This window comes from Sylvia atricapilla, chromosome 5 (assembly GCF_009819655.1).
Source record: "Sylvia atricapilla isolate bSylAtr1 chromosome 5, bSylAtr1.pri, whole genome shotgun sequence".
NCBI lineage: Eukaryota > Metazoa > Chordata > Aves > Passeriformes > Sylviidae > Sylvia > Sylvia atricapilla.
In genome coordinates, this window is record NC_089144.1 from 29,712,896 (window position 1) to 29,734,862 (window position 21,967).

The 21,967-nt window shown below is 40.1% G+C and overlaps 1 protein-coding gene across 1 annotated transcript; it reads right to left on the reverse strand.

Moving 5' to 3' along the window:
- Positions 1 to 1,087: 1,087 nt before the first annotated feature.
- Positions 1,088 to 21,277, reverse strand: DBX2 (developing brain homeobox 2). Its single transcript, XM_066318478.1, has 4 exons — positions 20,692 to 21,277; positions 8,797 to 8,892; positions 4,069 to 4,256; positions 1,088 to 1,663 (listed from the first exon to the last, which is right to left on the reverse strand). The coding sequence occupies exons 1-4, from the start codon at positions 21,023 to 21,025 to the stop codon at positions 1,340 to 1,342; spliced, it is 942 nt and encodes a 313-aa protein (XP_066174575.1). The 5' UTR covers positions 21,026 to 21,277; the 3' UTR covers positions 1,088 to 1,339.
- Positions 21,278 to 21,967: the final 690 nt, after the last annotated feature.

A 21,967-nucleotide genomic window follows, 5' to 3' on the forward strand; every position in this document is an offset into this window, starting at 1 on the left:
AATACAGTTAAAAAGATGTGAAGGTCAAGGCAAGAATAATGAGAAACATTCAAGGCATATATGGTAAGAAAAGCTAGACTAGCTTATCATAATCTTTCACCTATAAAATGTATGAATGCCAGAAAGAAAATAGTCCCTGTAAAAGCATAATGTTCTCTCAAAAGTTTTGCCTGAAACATAAAATATCTTGTCTCTCTTCTCAACAAAGGCATCTATAAATGTATGAAAATGTATGTTATCCTCCCATTTTGAGCTATAAAGATTTGCAAATAAAACAAAAAAGACAGACCTAAATTCATACAATGATCTCCTTAAACTGGATTAAGCAAGCAAATAGTTTTAAGTTGCTTTAATAATATTCGAGGCTACTTGTATTACACAGAATACTGTCTTGTCATTGATACAGATATATGCTAAAGTATCTTTACTGACATCAGTTTAAACAGCAGTAAGTCAGGAATAATGCTACTACAGTATGTCATCTCCATAAATAATTTTCTGACCTGGCTGTAGTAGCAATTTTTCCAGTTATGGATCTGTTGCTTAGTGCATTTTGGCTACAATTCTCCACACTGTCAATACAGTTTTGAACTACAAAAGATTCTATGAACAGCCAAAAAAAAAGACACTGCACATCAGAGTTAAGATTCATGCATGGGCAAAAAAAGACAAAAGTCTGTGAATTGCACTTTCCAGTACACACTCTCCTCAGAGTTACTTAAACATGGAATATTTTAGAGTAGGCTAGTTGCCTTTTAATATTGCATACTTTACTGAGGTTATCAGTTGGCCTGTGACCATACTATTTAAAGCTAATAATGACGTATGTGAGGACAGATGGAGAAAACACACCAAAAACGCTTGTATTTGTCCATATGAATCTACTGTGTTATTTAATGAATTTCTAAAAGAACCCAAACCCACTCTGTTTCTGGAGAGAAACAGAGTTCTTATCTCATGCACAGAAGAAATTAATTGGTCTGACTACAATGAGAAATAAAAGTGATTCTCTATTAGTGTGTTTTTAAGGAGCATCACATACATGTGCAGATGTATAAATCAAGAGCACAAATTCAGCTTCATGCTCTTCACTTCATTTTACTTACCATCAGTTCCTATTTTACTTTTAAGGTCAGTATAAGACTGGAAATGACACAAGAAAAAATTGAATATTCAAGAATACTTCTTAAGTCATTAGTTGTTTGTAATTTTAATGGTGTTAGACTTTAGCATATTTTTGAAGCATAAACTAGTTAGCTTTACAATGTTCAAATATTGTTAATCTTAAAAGACTGCTCATTTGAAGCCTGCGCTCTCCCACTCCATTTACAAACTGCCCCTACTCCCTTACACTTGATGATGCCTTGCTTGCAGTGTCTTGGTCAGGATACAAATAGAGTGGGCTCTGCAATGAATTTGCTCTTGGAGGAGGCTGTGTACTAGTCAGTCTTTCTGAATTTCCTGGAGAATGCTCCCTCCACCTTGGACTTGCCCGCTCTTCAGACATTTCCCACACAGATGGGCACGGGGAGGTAAAATTCATGGTGGATCGTGAGAGGTAGTTCTCCTGAAGACCTTCTTCTTGGAGGCACCTGTTAGAAAGCACTTCTTTTTCTTTGGAGTTTCGCCATTTCATCCTTCGATTCTGAAACCAAATTTTCACCTGTTTGCAAGTTAATGAGAGTTTATTATCATTCTTTGTTTTAAACAATTTTATCCTAATAAGTGTTTGTGGGTTTTTTTTTTCCTTTCACCCTCTTAGTTTCACATTCCTTCCCTATTCCTTGTTACAGCAGAGATCCAGTGAAGCCAGCTGACTGACATTATCTGAGGATTTTCCCATCACTATTTACTACACCTGGAACAAATATTCTCCTTGACTTTTACCACCTACTACAGGTTATTACTTAGCTTGGACTAGAAAATGAACAGCCCAACAGCTAGGGATAGAAGAGTTTCCTATAGCAACATCCTTCTAGACAGAACAGAACTCCCAGAGAAAATCAGTATAATCACTAAGAAAACTAAGTGATTTTACTGATGGTGTGAAGGCCTCTATTAAATAGAGGCATGTAAGAAGCATGACTGTCCCTTTCACAAACATAGCTAAAATCAGCTTGGCCATACAGCTTCAAAAAGTGCATTGTGGCATAGGACACAGGACTGAGGATTTAAAGACATTTCGTCTGCCTGGCTACAGTTTTCCAGAAGCTGCCTAGAACCCATGTGATTTTGAGATATAATTAACTTTTCAAAAACTTTGAGATGCAACTCTTAAACACAAGCATTCAAAGGCATTTATGAAATGCTGGGGAAAGCTTGGGGGAATATACAACCAGGAACTGGCTTTGTATGAAGAGAAGAAAGGTGAGGGTGACCAATCAAATTATGCAGATTGTGTTCTCTTTTCCCTTAAACATTTGCATTTAGGTCTAGTATTCAGATACTTGATATAAAGACAAAGGGACTATGGTTTCAAAGGTCGGAGAATCATTGTCATGTATGACAGGCACCATTCCTCCAGCACAACTGGCCACAAAATTGAAGAAGTAACCTTAACAGCAACTTCTCTTCCCTTCATGAGGAGAATAAAAAAAGACACAGATATCATCTGGTCTATCACTACCATGAAATTATATTCTTATAGTAGTAGATATTATCTATGTATCACTACATTATTTTTACAACCCCAAGCTCTATTGAATAACAAGAGCACAGAAAATAACAGCGAAGAAACTACTGTAATATTAGGAATTTGACTACATTTGGGAATAGTTTTAGGCAGCACACTGGTGAGTCAAATTGCACATTTCCATTGAAATAGTTTTGCTGCAGAGATTACAGTTCTGTACATTACACTGAGAAACACCACACTCTCCTTGTTTTTGTTTACTGCTGCAGTACTTGCAACGGTGTCAGAGTCATCAGGTTGCAAGGAACCACCACAGACCACCAGATCAAACCTCCTGTGCAAACTGGAGCCAACTGCAAACTTAGATCAAATTGTTGAGAACTTAAAGTTCTGATAATCTCTAAGATAAAGATGGTGAGAGCTCTCATCACCATTCCCAGGCTTTTTAGATCCCCCAGACAGATTCTGTACACATATCTTAAGCACTTTCACTCCTACTGCATGGAAAGAAACAAAATTGCATGTCACCTCTCAGTATTTCAGCTGCAATCTAGAGGTCTGCATCTACTCCAGCACCTTCAAAATCCCATCTGTCAGCAACTACCAAGTTCATTTTATGCTGTTACATGCCCTAACAAACTTTTTTTTTTTTTTCCAGTTTCTTTCAGATTTTGTGCTCTTCAAGCCAGGCACTTTTCCTTTGTTTTTATCTGCGTATAGGTGAGGCCCCAAGATTCCAGATTGAGCTACTGCTCCTCAGCACCACTGTTAATGTAGCTGCTCAGTCAGAACAGCTCTCTGGAGTTCATTACACCCTCAGCTAAACTCTGTAGACCAAGTCAGGCTCATGCAAAAAAATCCCATGAAATATTAATTGGTAAGTAAAGTGGGAGTGTTTTAGAAAGTCACCCTGCAAAGTTTTTCTTTGTATGGTATCTCTCAGCTCTGAAAATCTTTGTTTGTGCAGTCAAGTGTCTTTATATAGGAAGGGTTGCCTGTTTCTGGAGGCAGAACAGTTCCAGAGAAGTGCTGTTGATTGCTCTGTCCCTGGTTGTTCAGCTGTGAGTGCAAAGGATGCTCAGCGGAATGAAGGAATGATCTATGCTCTCATGTTTTTTCCTCTGCTTTTAGAGTAGTGGGATGGAGTATAGTTCCCTACCCCAAAGCTTCCAAGGGGGCTCTGTCAGACAGCAGAAAAAAGATAGTTGGAAATGAAACACAGAGGTCATGTTTCTTTGTGTGAAAATGGAGCAATCATTTTTTGAAAGTATACATACAGGAAATAAACCAGGAAATTGTTCAATATTCCCTGGTTTAAACTGCCATTGATTTACTGAGGTCTTTGCGGGTAAAAGAGCTTAAGGCTGCCCCTGCACTGTTCAATTTTCCTCCTTCAAGTCATTTTAAAGATTTTTCCCCCAAAAGACATTCCTTACCTGAGACTCCTTTAGACCCAGGTTAAGGGCCAGTTTCTTCCTGTCTGTTTTACTAATATACTTCTGCTTCTGGAACATTTTCTCCAAAGCTTTCCTCTGGTCTTCAGAAAAGACAGCTCTTCTTAATATGCCTCTCCGGGATTTGGAGTTAGACTCCTGGGTCAGAAGAGGCAGCACACTTTCCTCCCCTAGTGGAAATAGATGAGAGTTTCTCATAGCATCTAGCACATATCAGAGAAATATTAATTGCTGCTCATTATAATGCCTGTAGACTCTTGTCCCACTTTTGATTTGTTGGTGTTATACATGTGTTGTAATGCTTCAGTCATGTTCATTAAGGATTAAATCTTCACTTGGATCTAAAGGTGTTGTCAGTAGGCAAGAGTCTCTCCCTGACAAAGTAAATCAGATGAGTTCATAGAGGAATATTAGGACAGAGTCCATGCTACTGCAAAATCGAAATACAGTCAGGGAGGAACTCCACTTTTCTTTGCCTGTCATCACCACTGAGTAAACTGCAACAAGTTTTCCTATGAGTTTATTTATTGATTCTGTGCAATGTAAAATTAGATAAAAGTGGTCTGTAATACTGATTCAAGGAAACTAAGTAGGCTTTCCTCTATATTTTTTTTCTCTTTACTAATGAAAGGCTTTCAGAGTGAACTATTTCTCAGAAAATCCCTGGTCCTTCACTTAGTTATTCTGGAAACTGCAGCAATTTCTTTATTAGACGATTTGGAGAGTACTTGGCCTTACTCCTTTCAGCCTGGTTTCTAATCCTTTGACATCTCATAGCAAGTCCTGGGAGGGCAGTTTTCAGTGAATCCAATCACATCTCCTCAATGCGCACCTAGAGGGAGCCCTACCCTGGCAAACAGCCTCAAAGCTGGGGCACAGAGCTGCAGTGAAGAAGTAGAAGTGTTCACACTAAGAGCACAGAAAACCCAAGATAAATCTCTTGTGTTCCACACACCCAATAAAACCTAAAGCCATAGTGCTTTCCCATGCTTGCTCTCCCCTAGAAAGGGATGGTGTATGAGAAGCATGAGGTGAGGCTTCATATGCTTCCAGTGCTCCCAGCTTCCTCAAATACTCATGGCAGGAAGCAGGAGCAGGGACCAGTTGAATAGGGCCCATCATCAAGCACGGCATGTGATAATTAGGGAGATGCAGGCAGGCCAGGAAACACTGGCACTTTGGCTCAGAAACCTGTGCCATGGCTGTACAGCCACTGACACCTACAATCTTGTGCTGTATGAGGGGCAATTCAAGTGCAAGCTGCCCTCCTGTTGTGCACCTTCTCATGTTCATGGGCCTAGATTGTCCTCCCAGCTTACAGTTACAGCAGCTGCAAAGGTGTGTGGGCAGCTCAATTCCTACAAAGGATCTGATCATTTTCATATTGAAGCCAAAGGCAAATTCCCCCTGAAAAGCAGGTTCTCTAAAATACTAAACATTTTTTTTGAAAATGTCTATTCCAGTCAGCTGTAATGGTGTGGGGGGGGGGGCGGAATTAAATATATTTTTTCAATTGATACAGTGCTCTTGAAAATACTAATGAAACCCAGATGCAGGTTAAACAGTTTAACCCCAAACTGTTCCTTGGGGTTAAACCACATTTCAACTTCTGTATATCATACATATATACACTTGGGTATATGTATCTTTAAACATCCACAGGGAAACAAACATACACAGACTGAGGAAATTGTAGTATAATGATGAAAAACTGAAGTGTGCATGCCTTCCAAAGTTGACTAAATTCTTTTGTAGCCACGTGTTACTGGTTTGGTATTACATACACTACCCTGCATCCTGCTTCCAGCTCTGACCAGTAGAATATCAGAAGCTGAGCAAGTGTACAATGATCACTCCCTAAAATAAGACTATGTCCATGAAACATAAGTGATTAGAGGCCACTGCATTCTGTCAATTCTTTTCTTGAACTTTTCATGTCAAGAAATCAAGATCTTTATATTTGTCCCTCGTAACAGTGTGTGGTAAAAAATAATTACTATGATTTACAATGTTACAGTATATATAATCCTTAATTTATACAGAAGTATTTCCGTTTTAAAAATTATATCTAAAACCAGATACAAAAATCATAATAACCTACTAGTTAATGTCCTGATATTTATTACACTGTGATACACAGTCAGATTTAATCCAAACTAAAATAAATAATCCGCAGAACGAAAGTCAAAATACCACAATGGAGGTTTCCACAAAGGGCAAGCCAAGTGGATATCTCTTGGGGACTGCAGAGCCCCTTCATAACCCTCACTGCATGCTCCAATCACACCCACACAACTGGGGCAAGCTGAGAGCCTTCCTTCCTCAGGCATGTTTTCTCTCCTTCTTGCTTAAACTTAGTGAATTTAGGTATCTTTTTCCAGGTAGCCTCCATGTAATTTTTGCTGAACAGTCAGCTGTTTTCAGGTTTACTAGAAGGTACAGTCTGGCAGCAGCAGAAGTGGTACCTTCTCTCATCCCCACTGTGGGATGAGAAATACCAGCAAGGGAAGAGGCGTAACAGGGCTGGTCCTTGCCTGCCGGCCTCCTCCCACAATGGAGTTGTCAGCAAAGGACAGAGGACGCCAAATTATGTGACCCCTTAAAATTTGTCTTGCCTGGCTGGTTGTTAACAGTCAATCAGCAAGGAAACAACCTCCTGCTGGAGCCTCAAGCCACCAATTAATTCCTGTACAGGCAGTACATAGGATTCAGCTTAACACCTATATTAGACTAACTTAATAGTGAGACATCTTTACAGTCTAAGGCACAATGTGTAATGGATTTTAAAAGATTAACTAATCAAAATTTAATGATGAGCAGAATGCTCAGAAGCCTTAACAGCCTATGGGTCAAAAAAATCTGAAACCTACAACCGAGTAGCCTAGACAATTTCTTTAAAAATTAGTCATACTCTAAAATGCACTCCAACCACTACACAAAAACTAAATTTCGGTTTGTGGATTACAGGATTTTTCAGTGCAGTGGGACAGGCAGTCATTTGTGCATTTCAACAATTCCAGCAAAATTAAATATGTCAGTTTGCAGCTCATCACTCTGAACATGCAGCAGAAGGTTTAATTTTCTACTGACATAAATGTGACCAACTATTTCCTGTGTTGCTGGTTTGATTTTTGTTAAGTCTTCCTTTGTATCCTAATATATAGTGATAAATGTCCTCTTAATCTGTGGAACAATCTTCATTTGCCTCCATGGCAGAGACCACCTTGAAGGAGCAAGTAAAAGCTTTAGTCATGGTTTCCATTTTTTCATTAGAATTCAATACATTCTAGTTAAATGGACAATTAATAGGTCACTTTCAAAATAGTAGTGTATCAGTCCTGGTTAATAAACAATCCCCACAGTTGATAATGGGCCTATGTATTCAGCAAGTCCCTGTATACACTCAGCTCATCCACTAAATCCCTTTTCAGGTAGACAGGGTTATATGGGAAGATGAGCTAGAATGAGTCTATAAAAGTCAGTTTCATTCACTGCTTTATTTTTCAGTCAAGTGCTTTAAATGGTGTCCAGAAAATCTCTTGGAATGTGAGACAGGAGAAAAGACTGGCACATAGAGTATTGCTTTATGGCCATACAAAAGGGCAACTGACCCTTGCCCAGGCCTTTTCAATGTGAAATGGTTCCTAAAGTTCATCTGCACAGTGAAAAATTGTGGTGAGGTCGCGTGTGGATGAGTAAAGTGAAAGTGGTGATTGGTCATGGTGCTGTCAGCCATTGTGGGAGAGCCGAGGCCATGTAAAACGCTCTGTGGGAAAGTGTCAGCCCCCTAAAGAGGTGCTCAGAAACTTGCAGCTCATTAAACTGCCAGCATTTGCTGCCTCACTTGTCAAGAATCATTCAACTTAGCAACTGCCCTTCTGAAACATTCATAAAAAGCATGCACTTCAGTCAGGAATGGTTTGAATGCAACTGTGATAAAAAGTATATGCCAGAGCACGTATAAGCTCCAGCTTTCATCTGGATTTGACAAGCAATTTGTGCTTTTTTTTTTTCCATTTTGAAGGAAAAGGAAATGTTTCTTCTGTTTGCATTCCTGAGCCATAAGCACAAAATCATGATTGTCCATTCTTAAACCATGGCATGCAATCTTCCCAATCAAGGTTAAATTTAGTTTTAGATTAAATGGAAGTGTGTTCCAGTTCTTCACCCTGAATGGATAGCGTACACTAGTCAAAATTCTCTTCAACATACTTCTTCAGTTTTTTACATTACAATTAAAAAAGAGAAACAAATTAAACATGTGCACACATTTGACTGCTACAAAAAGAATGATTGTTGTATTTAAATAATGCTAAGGCTTCCTGAATCATAATTTACCCCTAACAAACATTAAAATGCAGCACACATTTTGCCATCCTTCAGCTCTTTTCTTATTTGCAAATGTTTATTGACACTGATTTTTAAAAGAGTTACTGATTTTAAAGAATTGTTTCTAGCAAACTGAAAACAAGGCACTTTCCTAGGTTAGCACTGTCTGGGTGTCTCAATGCCATTAGAACCCTCTCACAATTGCTCAGTGTACTTAAGTTTGATAAATCTTTGGAAACCCTCTGAATAGGATTGCTGTGATTTTACTAAGGAATTAGCTGCTGCCATTGCATCACCAATTAGTTTTCCAGAACACATTAAATCCTGCTGCTTTGGTTTACAGAATAACTCAAGCATTACTGATGAAGCATAAAAACTTACTTGGAAAAGCAGTGGGGGATGCAGGGTGCTGACAGGACCCACCGCAGCATGCTGAGTAGAATGGTGGGGCTCGGAGAAAAAAGTGTTTGGAAAGAGCTGCAAAGAAAGCACAGATCTAATTGATTATCCATTGAGCTTAGGTGATATTCATAACAACAGTCTTCCAAAAAAGTCAGTGTGTAAACTCCTGCCCCACAAGTTCTTTTTCCTTTTTTCAAGATGGTGATATTTTTAAGGCAAACAATGATAAACCACGTAATCGCTCTTTAATTAAGCAAGGTTATCTCACACATGTAGCTTAGCAATACTATGCAAAACTCCCCCTATATTTATAAGGATGAAACTCTGCAGATTAGAAATATCCTTCTGTAATTGCTGTAATTATGGGGGTTTTCCTAAAAATTGGCATTGAACACATTGTTTCAATAAGATATTGCTGAAATAATGAGTACAATGAACCTGAAAGTTATTTAAAATAACTCTAGTAAGCATGTCATCTTGGAAAAAAAAATCAGCTCCTACTCCAATGCTGTTAATAGCACTCAAACCAGTAACATCCTCAACAAGAAACTTTTATAAATAAAATTGATAAAACGCCATGAGATGAAACAGCTGAGCTCTACAGGCAGACACCACAGGGCCTGATTCTGTTATTCTGACTGTCAACTTAGTCTTCCTGGAAAAGTGCTCTGAATTTAAATAAACCACTTGCTGAAGGCTCTGTATGATACAACAAAAAATCTGCAAAATCAACTCCCAGAATTAGGTAAAATTTGGTAAACTTTTTTACAGAACTTTTTAATTGAAGTCTTTCATATCTAAAATGTGCTTCCAAATCATGGCAAGGTCCTCATCATCTATTTATCTCTTAATTTTTTTTCTATAAGGCTCATGGGCTTTTCCATTAATCTTAATTACCTATCAATTTCTGCTTGTACTAGTCAACTATGAAACCTGGAATATTTTTTTGTTTTGAAAAAAGATTCATCATGCTTGCTAGAAATGTAGACTTGTAAAATATGATCAGCACCAAAACATCTGTCACTTTTATTATTTTCGTTTAGGCAGAAAGTAAATGGCTCTAGAGCCTGTACTAAAGTTCTCCAAATCTCCAGGAAAAAAACTCATTAATTAAAAAAAAAGTAACTGCACACTCAGGAAAAAAAAAAAAAAAAAAAAAAATTAAGAAATCAACAATCAGAAAGAAAGGTAAATAGATAAATGTATCTAAGCCATACTGCTAATTTTCAAAAGTTTTTCAGCTGGAATTAAAAATAAATAGCACTCAAAATTAGGTTGCTGAGTACATATTAGGACCCCAAAATAAGTTTTCTGACCCTTAAATTTGCTGTTATCCCAGAGCAAAAACTATTGCTGTAAAAGTCTAACTCTAAACTTATTTTAAAGTATTAACTTGCAATTGCTGATTGATAAGCATTTTGCTGGTACAGTTTCCTATTGAAATGTTGCTGTTTCTAATGAAATACAAATTCTTTGCCTGGTTTTGAGGCATATATTGCAAAACATTTACAAAAAAAGAATTATTTACACCAGGCATTAGTATTCTAAGGCTTCTTTTCCACACAAGACCATCAAATGCGGAACCACACCCTTAGAAACTTAAAATAGGCAAGAATGTGCAGCCAAATACTACCTATCCCATGTATCCAAAGGGTTTCAATGCAACTGGTGAAGTGTGTAAGCTACAGAAGATTTGACTAACTCAAGAAACACTGGAGCTCTAGAAGATAGTATCAGCCAACCTCCTGGACACGAGAGCTCATCACTGACAGTATGCTTTATCCTCTGCAATTCCCAGACTTTCCTCCCTTCCTTAGAGGCACATTCATTGTGCTTTTATCACATATTCCTTACAGTCAGGTAAAACTCTCCACTTCTAAAAATATAACTTAGAATACAGAAGATGCCACACTCCATCCCTTTACTTTATTCTTAAATGTCTTGAATACTCCTTGGCTGCCATAATGTCCTATTCCCTCCAATCACTGCTCCAGCACCTTATTTATGCCATGCAATTTTTGTCAGACATGTCAGACTCCATATTACCCCTCATGGTTTCCTATCTCTGTCCAGTGCCTTGCTTTGTTTTGATAATGCGGGGTTCATAACGGTATGTGGTAAAAGCAGAAGACACCTGGATAAATCAGAATGGAACCAGCTATTGATTCAGATAGCATGCTCCTGCAAGTAACAACAGGAATAGAAAAGGACAGTTTCCTCCATTCACTGCACCTCTCAACATGTAAGCTGGAAGCACAAAGGTCTGAAGATGGATCAGAGTAAAAATTTAAATGAACTCTTTGCTTAAGCCAACTCCAAACAAGCAATATGTTTCCATGGAAGTTGCTGACAATGATTTAGTACACTAGCACAGTATCACAATGCAAACAGAAGAGATCTTGAACCTAATTCTGCTCAAGTTGATGGAAATCATGAGTCTTGCTTTCCTGGGCATAGTACTTAATTCTTTCAACCAACTGCTGCTCTTTCTGCCTGCAGGGCACATATCTCTTTGAAGCAGAATATTTGCTTAAGAAATCCGATGCGGGTGATATCCTCACGTAACTCTGAACAAAGGGATTCCTGAGCTCACTTCACAAGACTTAGTCTGGATCCTGGGGAATAAACAACGCCATGATGTCTCTCCGTGCCAGCAGCCAACATGTATGTCCAGTTCATAACCTTTTTTAATGTGCTGCAGCTATACTGATGCACAGGTGAATTCTACATTATGTACATGAAACTACATCACTACATCCCTACATCTACTGAAGCTGTAGCAGTCAAACCAACGTGCAGCAGTTTTGCAGTTACATCAGTAAAAAAAATTGACATAATACAGGGATATTCAACTGTCTTGGGAGTTCTACATAGAGAAAAAGTTAATGCTTTAATATAACATATCCAAGTATATCTTTTATCTTTGATAAAAACAACACAATTCATCACATTAAATGGCTTCCACTGCCTGCATGAACCTCATTAACAGAATTAAAATTGTCCAGAGAAAAATCATATAATTGACACACATGTATTTCAGAATTATACTGAAATTGTACCTGTAGAAATGACATAATACCTATCCATTTTGAGAACAATACAGAGGAAGCATTATCTACTTTTTTCAATGTATACCAAGGCAACTCTACCAGCATCTGTTGATCAAGGTACCTAAAGCAAACACTCTTTGCTGTTCACATAAGGCTGAAAATTGCTGAGATGTCAGAATATTAATTCTGCCAATTTTTGGCCAGAACGAGGTACACAGTAACCAGAAGCCAGCTGTTGCTCCCGAAAATGCATAGGAACTTAAAGCAGGAGCCAAGTCCTAATAACTTGTATTCAGGACACTTAAGTATTTTTATGCTTTACATCTTCATTTTATAAAAACCGAGACTGTGTAGAAATAAGTGTTTCACAAGAGTCAGTCTTTACAGGTTCAGCTTCACACATGCATGAAAAGTATCGAAGTATGACACGAGTGCTTTTTGGCAATCCAAAAAATGTACTATATCCCTTAAACAAAAATGTATTTGATCATATATACAAAAGTAATAAATACCTAGGTGGGCTTTTTTCACAAAACAAATTCCTTTGACACTGGTGATGTATGCAAAATTTTAGTAATAATGTTCACTACATTTACCTTTGTGAATAGAAATCCTTTTACAGACAAAGGAATACTACACATATAAATGGATCTCAAGCTTATCTAGGATTCTAAATTCAAAAAATATTCTTAGAAAATTTTCTAAATTCAAAAGCCCTTCCATCATAAAAATCACACTGACAATGGGATCAGAAGTTTTCCTTTCAACTATCCATCATTTTGAGAGTAAAGTTCCTAAATACAGTCCAGTTCAGCTATGCAACTTTGAAAATGCCTTACTATTAAGGACACTGTTTACTCTTCCTAGTTCTACTGTTGTGAAATAACTCAGTAAAGAGTGTAGACTATCAGCTGTGGGGAAAGTGAGAAAGTGTGAAAGAAAAATGGCTATTGAGGGAAAGCGAAACTGATAGTAAGCTTCTGGTATTATATACAGGCTCCTTCACTGCATATGCTGCTAGTCTGTTGAGGGGTTTTAAAGATAACTGATAAAAATGTAGTATCAACCTGTGAGCAGAGTTGGAACACCTCCAAAAATTTTTTTTAGAATACTGCCTAGAGCCAGCTAACAAAACTAAGAACAGGAGCAGAGAGACCTCAATCTGCATAAATACTTTAATTCTCCAAGTATTACTAAATCCACATGAACTGCTTTCCACCGTGATGCCTAGGTTCCAGCCCTGGTTTCTGCCAGAAAGCTTAAATGTTTTATCAGTAAAATTATCACATTTCATCTGAAAACCTTGGATGGTTTGTGCCCATAACATGGGCACAACTGCAATTTCCTACCTACATCCATTCTTGGCAATGCTTACAGCAGGCTTTTGCAAAGCTGCAGGGAAGTTTCATGTTATGAAAAGCTTCCTGAAAATAGTCCAGCAGCAGCTCTGCCAGCTTAGTGATCCAGCTGAGCTGCATTTCTGCTCCTGATCCACAAGCCCTGGACATCATGACAAGTCATAGCTCTTTCCCTAGCAATTACTGTCTTTAAAGTATGTTCCAGCGGCAGTTGTGCAACCCCAAAGCATTTCAAGCAGCTCAAGAGGAGCCTCCAGCTGTGAGAAGCAGCAGCCATTGCCATATCCCACCCAAAAGCAACTGCCCTCACATGGAACTGGAAAAACTTACTGCAAGAGCCTGTGGTGCAGGAGCCCTCAGAACTGGCTTTCCTGCCCTCCTAAAGTAACTGTTTGCTTCCTACTTATTCCTGTAAAACACAACTACATAAATGCTCAAAGAAAGGCAAGCCAAAAGGGCAAAACAGAGTAACACACACAGATCAGTTTTTAAAAACTGCCAAACATTCACAGAAAGGGCTTTTAAGTTCTAAATAGATATATTTTTAAATCCTACACAAAACATGGATGCAAGAAGTGCATGGTGGGCCATGTTGGGTCATGGTGGGCCTTTCAAAAATTGGCAGAGCAACCCCAAAAAAGGGCTTGAAATGTGCTAATAATATAATCATCACTTATATCTACAGCAATGTAATGACTAAGAGCATCACACTGTGAATTATCTGAAACCATATTAATCACTGTCAGTTTTCTGAGGCATCATTCACATGCCTAATTATTATGTTGTAATTTATGGTACATGGTTTTTACTGCCTGAGGAAATACACCAGCCTGAGGCTGGTGACAATTACGTGGTCAGATCTCACCTCTACAACCCAAAGCAACAACCAAACTCCACAATGTTTGCCAAAGACTCCATGGGTACCCTGTGTCCAGAGTAAAAATGGCTTCTACCCTCTCCTTGCCTCATACACAGCCTTGCTATTGAGAAGATGGGAATCTACCTGTGGATTTACCAGCTGCTTTCCTGGCTTTGTCCTTCCTCAGGATGCTCATGTTTTAGTGTGCCTCAGCACTTTATGATTACCAGTATTTATCAAAACAGTTGATAAATACTGGTAATCATAAAGTTCTCTAAAAGTTCAGTGTCTTGCCCGAGTTCCTTGTCTGGGCCTCCTGTACAGCCAATGAGAAGAGCTAAGTAGCTCTGTGTAACAATTCATCACCTTTAAACAGATACAGAAGGTGTCTCATCCTCTGGAGGCATCTCTGTATTGACTACAGATCAGACTAGATGTCTACTTTTTATTACACAGCTGAATTACTATGACATTCTTATTATCCTTCATAGGAAGCATCAGAGGAATACTATAATCTGTACAGCCACAAAGACTCAAAAATATGTAAAAATTCAGCTAAAAAGTCATCAGTTATTTTCTTTGATTTTCAACATATTACAATGTGTTTAGAAATTATTTCTTTAAGCACAGCAAAATTAGGGTCAGCTCCTGCAAGAGGACATTTCACTAGTTTTTCATTGTTGCAGCCCGAAATCAAAACCTTACAATAGGCCAAAATGCACCACTTATTCCCGTGGAATGCACTGATTAACCAGATTTTTTCACCTGGAGCATTCTTTACTTGTTGCAGTATTGCTAGCTCCTAGCAGACAGAAGTCTCAAGACAATATAAACAGTGTTAGAATAAAAAATAACACATAGTGAATTCTTTATTCTTCTTTTCTTTTTTTTCAACATGAGGGGTTTAGTATTTTTACATCTGTACAAGGAAATACTTTTTCAAGTTGCAATTTGAGACATTCACATAGTCACAAGGAGGTAACATTTTCAACACACATTCAGAATACCTCAAGAGAATTATGTGCTAGAACTGCAGCCTCTCATGAAAAATCTTTGTAAGCTTTACAGTACAAAGCAAAGACCACTTCTCCAAAGTAAGAACTCATCTCAAAGAAAGACAGTCCAGGTTACTGAAAATATTTGGATGCATAATTTTATAAATATCAGGGTCTACATATATGACATTTGAAATAGTCTCCTACTGCTTTATATACCTGCAGTTGTTTTCATTTTGAAAAAATACCTCTTTCTGCTATGGTGCAGTGTGGGACTGACCACAAAAGTACCACGTAAAACATCAGTTATTTTGCAGAGCTGCTTTATAAAAGAATGCAAAGCATCTTCAGAGGGCAATGGAAGCAGAGAACCTGCCTTCCAAAATCTAGCAGGATTTCTTAACAGGGAGAGAAAAAAAAAAAAAAAAAAGAGACAGTACAGTAAAACCTGAAATCTACACTTGAGTTTGCCTCATGAGATTAATCCTCACCACAGTCATGTGTTTTCTAAAATCATGAGCAATATACTACAAGATTTCAGAAGACCACCTCTTTCTGCTGTACAAATTACATTTTATAGAAGTTATTTCACTAATTGTAGGTATGACTGATTACCCCTCAGTCAATTTGTCTTCCTAGTGCAGCTCTGAGATCTTCTGGCAGTATCTAGATCTTGCAAAGGACCAAACTCGGGATCCTCTCCCTTCTAAGAGACAGTACTGCAAGAAGAGCTAAAGGAAGGTGCAGTGCCCAACCAATGCTCATGTTCCTCACTGAGAACAGACTGCTAGACTAGTGGCTGGGTCGGGGAGCAGCTGGCACTAGTCTAGCTCTGGCAACCTCATAATGAGGACAACAGTCTGTCTTAAAAGCCATTTTGCAGCCAGTCTCAAGACATGCTGGGCATTCCAGATGAATTCTATCAAATGGCTCATCAACATAACCGGAAATAGGAATCATGCTGGACAGAGTCTGCGATTTCAAATACTGACAAAAACTTCCTTGCTTCCAAACATAAACTTTCAAAACAATTACAGGGTCTCAGTGCTCCTGGCAATCAGGGAATAAGAAAAAATGTCAAATAGACCTTCCCACCTTAAATAAGCTTTCTATCTCCAGAAAACACCAACAGAACAAGAAAATTCTAACACCTGTCAGTCAGCTTGTTGCCTGAGTTAGAGGGAGTCAAGACAAAACACTGAGGTCTTTCCCATCTTTTACTTTACTGAAAGTGTTACATGTTGCTTGAGGACACACTCTGGCTCTCAGTTGGCTTGGAATCAATAACTATAAGCATTAATTCACTAAGAAGAGGTCCAAAATGAAAGAAAAAAATCACTTAAATTTCAGTAATTTAATTATCTTCTGGTTGTCGAAAAGTGACACAAGACACTACGTGGGAAATAAGGTATGTTTGATTCAATTAAGTATTACAGGACAGAATTGTTGTCATCACCTGAGAAGGAAAAAACTGACACCACTTTCCAGTGACAGCCTGCAAAAGACTTGGTTTAACTTCCTTGCAACGCTATCAGTTTTCTGTGTTATCTTAGGCATATTCTTTTCTTTTTGCTCTAGCTTCTCCTCTACACAGTAGAAATCTCTCCTATCTCACTGGAACATTGTGATGATAATTGCATCAAAATGCAAAGTACTCAAATGTTACAGAAAATACACATCTGTAGCACAATGTATCTAGGTATGTATAAAGTACATCTATAGATGCTTACTATAAATCAAATCTTTATTTACTATACAGTTCTAATGATTTCTTTTGTGTTACATGTGTTGTCCTTCATTCTGGTCTATTGTATTCTGATGCTTTAGGCAAAAAATCCCCTAAGATAAATTTCTCAGCAGGTTTTACAACAGAATTATCTCACTTTTTGTTTTGTTGCATTTTTGAACCTCCTTTCTCTGTTGTTCTATAAAAATGCCAAAATTAAAGCAGAAAGCCAGATTGTTTCTTTATACATGACCATATTCGGGTTGTAAAGCCCTTACTGTCAACCTCCTCCAGGGCAAATTACTTAGTAAGAGCACAGATATTCAGAAAATTTATTTCAGGTAGCAGAGTAAGTTTGCATTTCCCAAGAAGGTCACTCAGCTCTAGCGCCAGCCAATGCCTCTGGAAACTAAGTCATGAGGAAATATGTGGAGAGACCCCTTTACAGCACCTGTGCCACAAGACCCAGCATCTCAGAATCATCTAGACAATTTTTATGTGTCAGAAAATACTCTAGAAAACTGTCAAGTCTTCCAATTGATCCAGAAGGTAACAATAGGCTTGGAGTCAAGGGATTAAAACACAGATTAGCAAGAAGAAACTGAGGACAGCACAGAGTAAAGGGGCTTCAAGCAAAGTGCAAGAAAGTCTGTAGGAATCCCAAGCTGGTAAAAACTGGCATACCACTGCAGAAGGCTCATGAGTTTATCACATGACAGTAATGCTCCTTCTGCTTTTCCTTCCTAAGTTTTATGTAACATGCTCTTTGTTCATGTTCTTCTTCAATTAAACCAAACTAATTCCAAACACCTATGGTGATTATTTCATTTTTTAAAAATGTACATGATGGAAAGTGATTACATTTTTTACAGACAACAAATATATTTATTTCTACCATGCTCATTAGATAATGTAATATTTAGGTTGTGACACTTTCTGATTACTTGTTCAGTTTTTTATTCATGATAATTTTGTAGGAGATATACATAAAATATGCATGCAGATAAGCACTTGAAATAGTCCACCTAATACTATGAAACCTGTAAATTATGGGAAGGAATCTTGCTGGTACAACTCAGGAATTTGCTGAGGAGTTACAAAAAGAAAAATTACCATGACCAGATAGCCCAGATCAAGAATGCCATCCCACCTGGTCACCTTTGCCACTATGGATAAGTGTTTTCCAGTCTACAGAAAGAATACAGGATTTACATTCTTTAGCACTTTCACGGAGTGTTAAAAGGTACCCTAAAATGGAGTGCTTTCTTCATGTCTTTCCTTTGTAGATGCATATAAAAAGGTTCAGCTTATTCAGTTCAGTCCTTGGAGAGATTTTACACTTCCTTCTTTTTGCGAACTGTTGGTGACCTCACCAGAATTTGGGACTACATGCGTAATACAGATTATTGTTTCCAAAAAGTCTGGTACATTTTCAATTTTCTGTATTTTTTAAATTAGAAGTAATAGAAAAATTGGCTTACGCCAAGCTAGCTTATTAGGGGACTTTTAGTCCCTGCATGATGTATAAAGCACTTGCTAGTTCAGAAAGAATCTTTGAAAAAAAAAACTCGCTTTAACATTTTTAATAGTCTTATTAAAGATTTTGAAAAAGACTTTCCAAAATGCCATGTGATTTGGGTGTTCCAAATATGAGTTTATTCATTAGAAAAAAAACCCCAAAAACAGTAAATTAAAATACTCTACCTAGCACAAAATCCTTACTTAAAATACCTTCACTAGTCCCTGAAGGCTAAAATTTTTTGTTCTGCCAAAATGCTGCTTTGCCCTATCACTGTATAAACAAGTAACATTACGCACAGCCTGACCATCCCAGCCCTGCTCACAAATGCAGTGTCTGGTCTGAACAGTTTCCCCAGTATACGCCGACACTAGAGGCAAGAGACTCCTCAGAAACCATAAACTGGCTCAGCAAGACAGTTCCAATCTAATTCAAATTTATGAATGCTGAGACAACTAAGCATCCTCATCACTTTAAGACATACAAGTCAGATCAGAATCAACAGACAACTGTTAGAATATAAAAGTCACTGTCACAAGTGTACAGTCACAGGAGAATTTTGTTCTGGGTGCATAATGAATGAAGAAACACTAGTATTTCTACCTGCTCAAATCTAAGAGCCTGGTGCTTTTGCCAAGATCTATGGAAGCTGTGGAATCAGAAGCACCATAGGACTGGACTCCAAATCACTAGTCAGACCTACCACACTAAAATTAGAACTGCTACTATGGGTTGGTCAAAAGAAGAAATAATCCTGGAAGCAAGCATTTGTAAAACTTGACTTTTGGGAACTTCTGTAGTAACTTACCTATAGCTTTTTAAACAAAACAAAACAAACCAACCAACCAAACAAACAAAAACCCCACACCAGACAAACAAACAACAAATAAAACCCAACAAAATACCTCTAGCAAATAAAACTGCTGGAGCATCTGCTATCTCTCTCTCCACAAACAAATACAGTATTTTCTCTAGAACTTTTTTTCAGGGTAAGGGCAAAGGGCAGGCAGGGATAATATTCATCGAATTGCAGGAAGATGATACTTGTCCTGTTCTCTGGCCTAGCCTATAGTTAGTTAAAACAAACATGTTTAAGTAACTGATATGCTTAAGATAACACTTACCTGAGAGATCAGGAACATTACGAAAAGTTAATGTACACTTTGATTCTCTCCTACCTACCGTTTAAGTACATTCTGGTAAAGGATAAAAAACTGCTTTGGATTTTGAAGAACAGTTTGCAGGACTTATTGAAATAAAATGATGCTTGAAAAGAAAACAATTACTTCTGTTTTCAAAACATGACTTTTGGTTTCACATCTCAAAGACTTAATTCAATAAATATAATTCTGCTTGTCTGATTTTCATTTTAATCACATTTAAAACTATGTGACCATAAATTAAAATACCGCCTAATATTGGAATAAATATATGCATTCTAACAGAAAAGCAAAACATAATATAGACAGCGAGTGTAATACCTAATTTAATGAATTGACTACAACTTCAATCAGTTCCATAACTAACAGAAAAAATACGTAGCTCATACCCAGACAAAATGTATGTGTACGAAATTGGACTCATTCAAGAAACAGAATAGGTTTTGTAAACCTGTTTGTTTCCAATTCCATGGCACGCGTTCCTGCGGGCCCCCGGCGGCCGCGAGCCGGTCCCAGAGCCCGGCAGGGCGCTGGCTCTGTGCGACACCGGGCCGAACGGCTGATAACGCACCTTTACACCGCTTTAAAACTTTGTTATTCTTTTTCCCTCGTTCCTGGTTTTGTCCAAACTTCAAAAAAATTGCCTTTTCTACATGGCTTAATTCGCCTTGGTTAGGAGGAGCCAGAATCCTCCACGCCTTGCTGTCCCGCAAGGTAGGGCGCACGGGGAAAGGGGCTGCTGCCTCCCGAGCTATCGCTACTTATGCGGATGGAACGGCTCGCCCTCCTCCCAAAACCTGCAATTTCAGACTTCCCCGGAGCGCCTGTTGGCGGCGAGGCTTTTATCACCCCTTGAGGCTGCGGGACGTCAAGACCTGAAAGAGCTGCGATTAGGGACGATTAACAGCACCCGCTGCGGCCATCGCCGCGCTCTGCCGCGCTCCTGCACACACAGGTGCGCCGACCGGCCGCACTCGGAAGCCGCCGGCCCGCACCAGCGGCCCGCGCCCGATGCCAGCCGTAGGGCGAGACCCTCGGCCGGAGCTCCGGGGGCACGGCACCCAGCGGGGCTCGGCGTCCCGCCGCCGCCTGCGGGCTCCTCGGAGCGGCCGCGTCTCTCCCGCCGCCGTCGCCGCCGAGCGGAGTCCCCGGAAAGCCCCTCGGTCCCGTCTCCCGGCGGCGGGACGCGGGAGGGGCCGGCGCTCACCTGTGGCTGCCGGCGGGAAGACGCCGCCTCTCTCCGCCGCCGCGGGCCGCGCTGGCGGCCGGCCGCCGTCCGCCGCAGAGGGGTTAAGCACTTGGAAAGCCCATCTTGCAGCGAAGGGACCCCCTGAGGGGTTGATTTGTTCCGCCGCGGGGCACAGCTTGAGGGGCACGGGGTTGGCGGGGAGAGGACGGAGCTGAGCAGGGCTCGGCGCCCCGGCCCGCAGCAAGTTCTCGATGAGGAAACTTTTGCCCAGGTTGCCGAAGCCCGGAGCCGCCGGCAGGTTGAGGAGAGCCGAGGAGCCCACCAGGTCCCAGTAAAGGGCGCTGGGCAGCATAGCGAGGGCTTCTACCCTCCTCGCCCTGCCCTGCCCAGCCCGGCCCGGCCGCCGCGGCCCCTCACTGGGCTGGGACGGGGCGCCGGGCTATGGGGCCGGGCGGGCTGGCGGGCCGCCTCCCCGAGGGCTCTGGGGAGCGCAGCGGAGAGCTCGGCGAGGCCGTCCGTGGAGACGCGGCGCCTCTCCGCCGGGCTGGAAGGTGTGTCCAAGCGCATTCATTATGTCAGCCGGGGAAGAGGAGTGATGGACGCGGCCAACAATGCCGCCTTGCCCAGCCGCCCCCCGGGAGGGGGCAGGGCCCGGAGCCGAGGTGGCTGTCCCGCCGTGCCCGCCCCGACATGGCGGCGGGTCGCGGCTCCCGCAGCGGGGTGCACCTGTGCGAGGGTTCGCGAGGGGAAGGGAAAGGCCGCTGGCCTCCGTCCCGGCGGGGAAGTGGCTCCGGTGCTGCCCGCGGAGAGATCATGTCGACCTAATGATCCCATGAGGTAATGGGAAGATAGTCATTAGCTCACTCCCTCTGGGCATTTTTATCTGCCCTTTCTTTTTTTTTTTTTTTTTTTGTTACCCACACACAACATGCACGCTGGATTTTCAACATTTGTCTTAATAAATCTGATTAGGATCAGCACGGTACTGTTAATCATGTTTTCCTTGAGATGTGGGACGAAGCTTTGTGTGGGCATAAACATTCTTTGTCCGGAATAGCTTAGTGCATTTCTACTTCCTTGTATGAACTCTTCTTTATTTGCTTACAAATCACGTAATGTGACAAAGATGTCTCATTTTGCAGTTCAAACATGCATGCAGAAAGTTAAAATTGGATGCTGTTCCAAAGTCCTGAAAGCACCTCCCTGTTTTGCACAGAAATCGTTGTATTCGAAAGCAGCTGTTCACCAGTCTAATTTTGAAGATACTCCCTGCAAAATCCTTTGGAGGAGGTGC

What these genes read in the sequence shown, in the direction of transcription:
- DBX2 (XM_066318478.1), bottom strand. Translation starts at nt 21,025, where the DNA reads ATGCTGCCCAGCGCCCTTTACTGGGACCTGGTGGGCTCCTCGGCTCTC. An exon ending in CTTCCCGCCGGCAGCCACAG is followed by an intron (nt 8,893 to 20,691) that starts GTGAGCGCCGGC and finishes CTTTCTTTGCAG; the next exon opens with CTCTTTCCAAACACTTTTTT. An exon ending in TGGGTCTAAAGGAGTCTCAG is followed by an intron (nt 1,664 to 4,068) that starts GTAAGGAATGTC and finishes ACTTGCAAACAG; the next exon opens with GTGAAAATTTGGTTTCAGAA.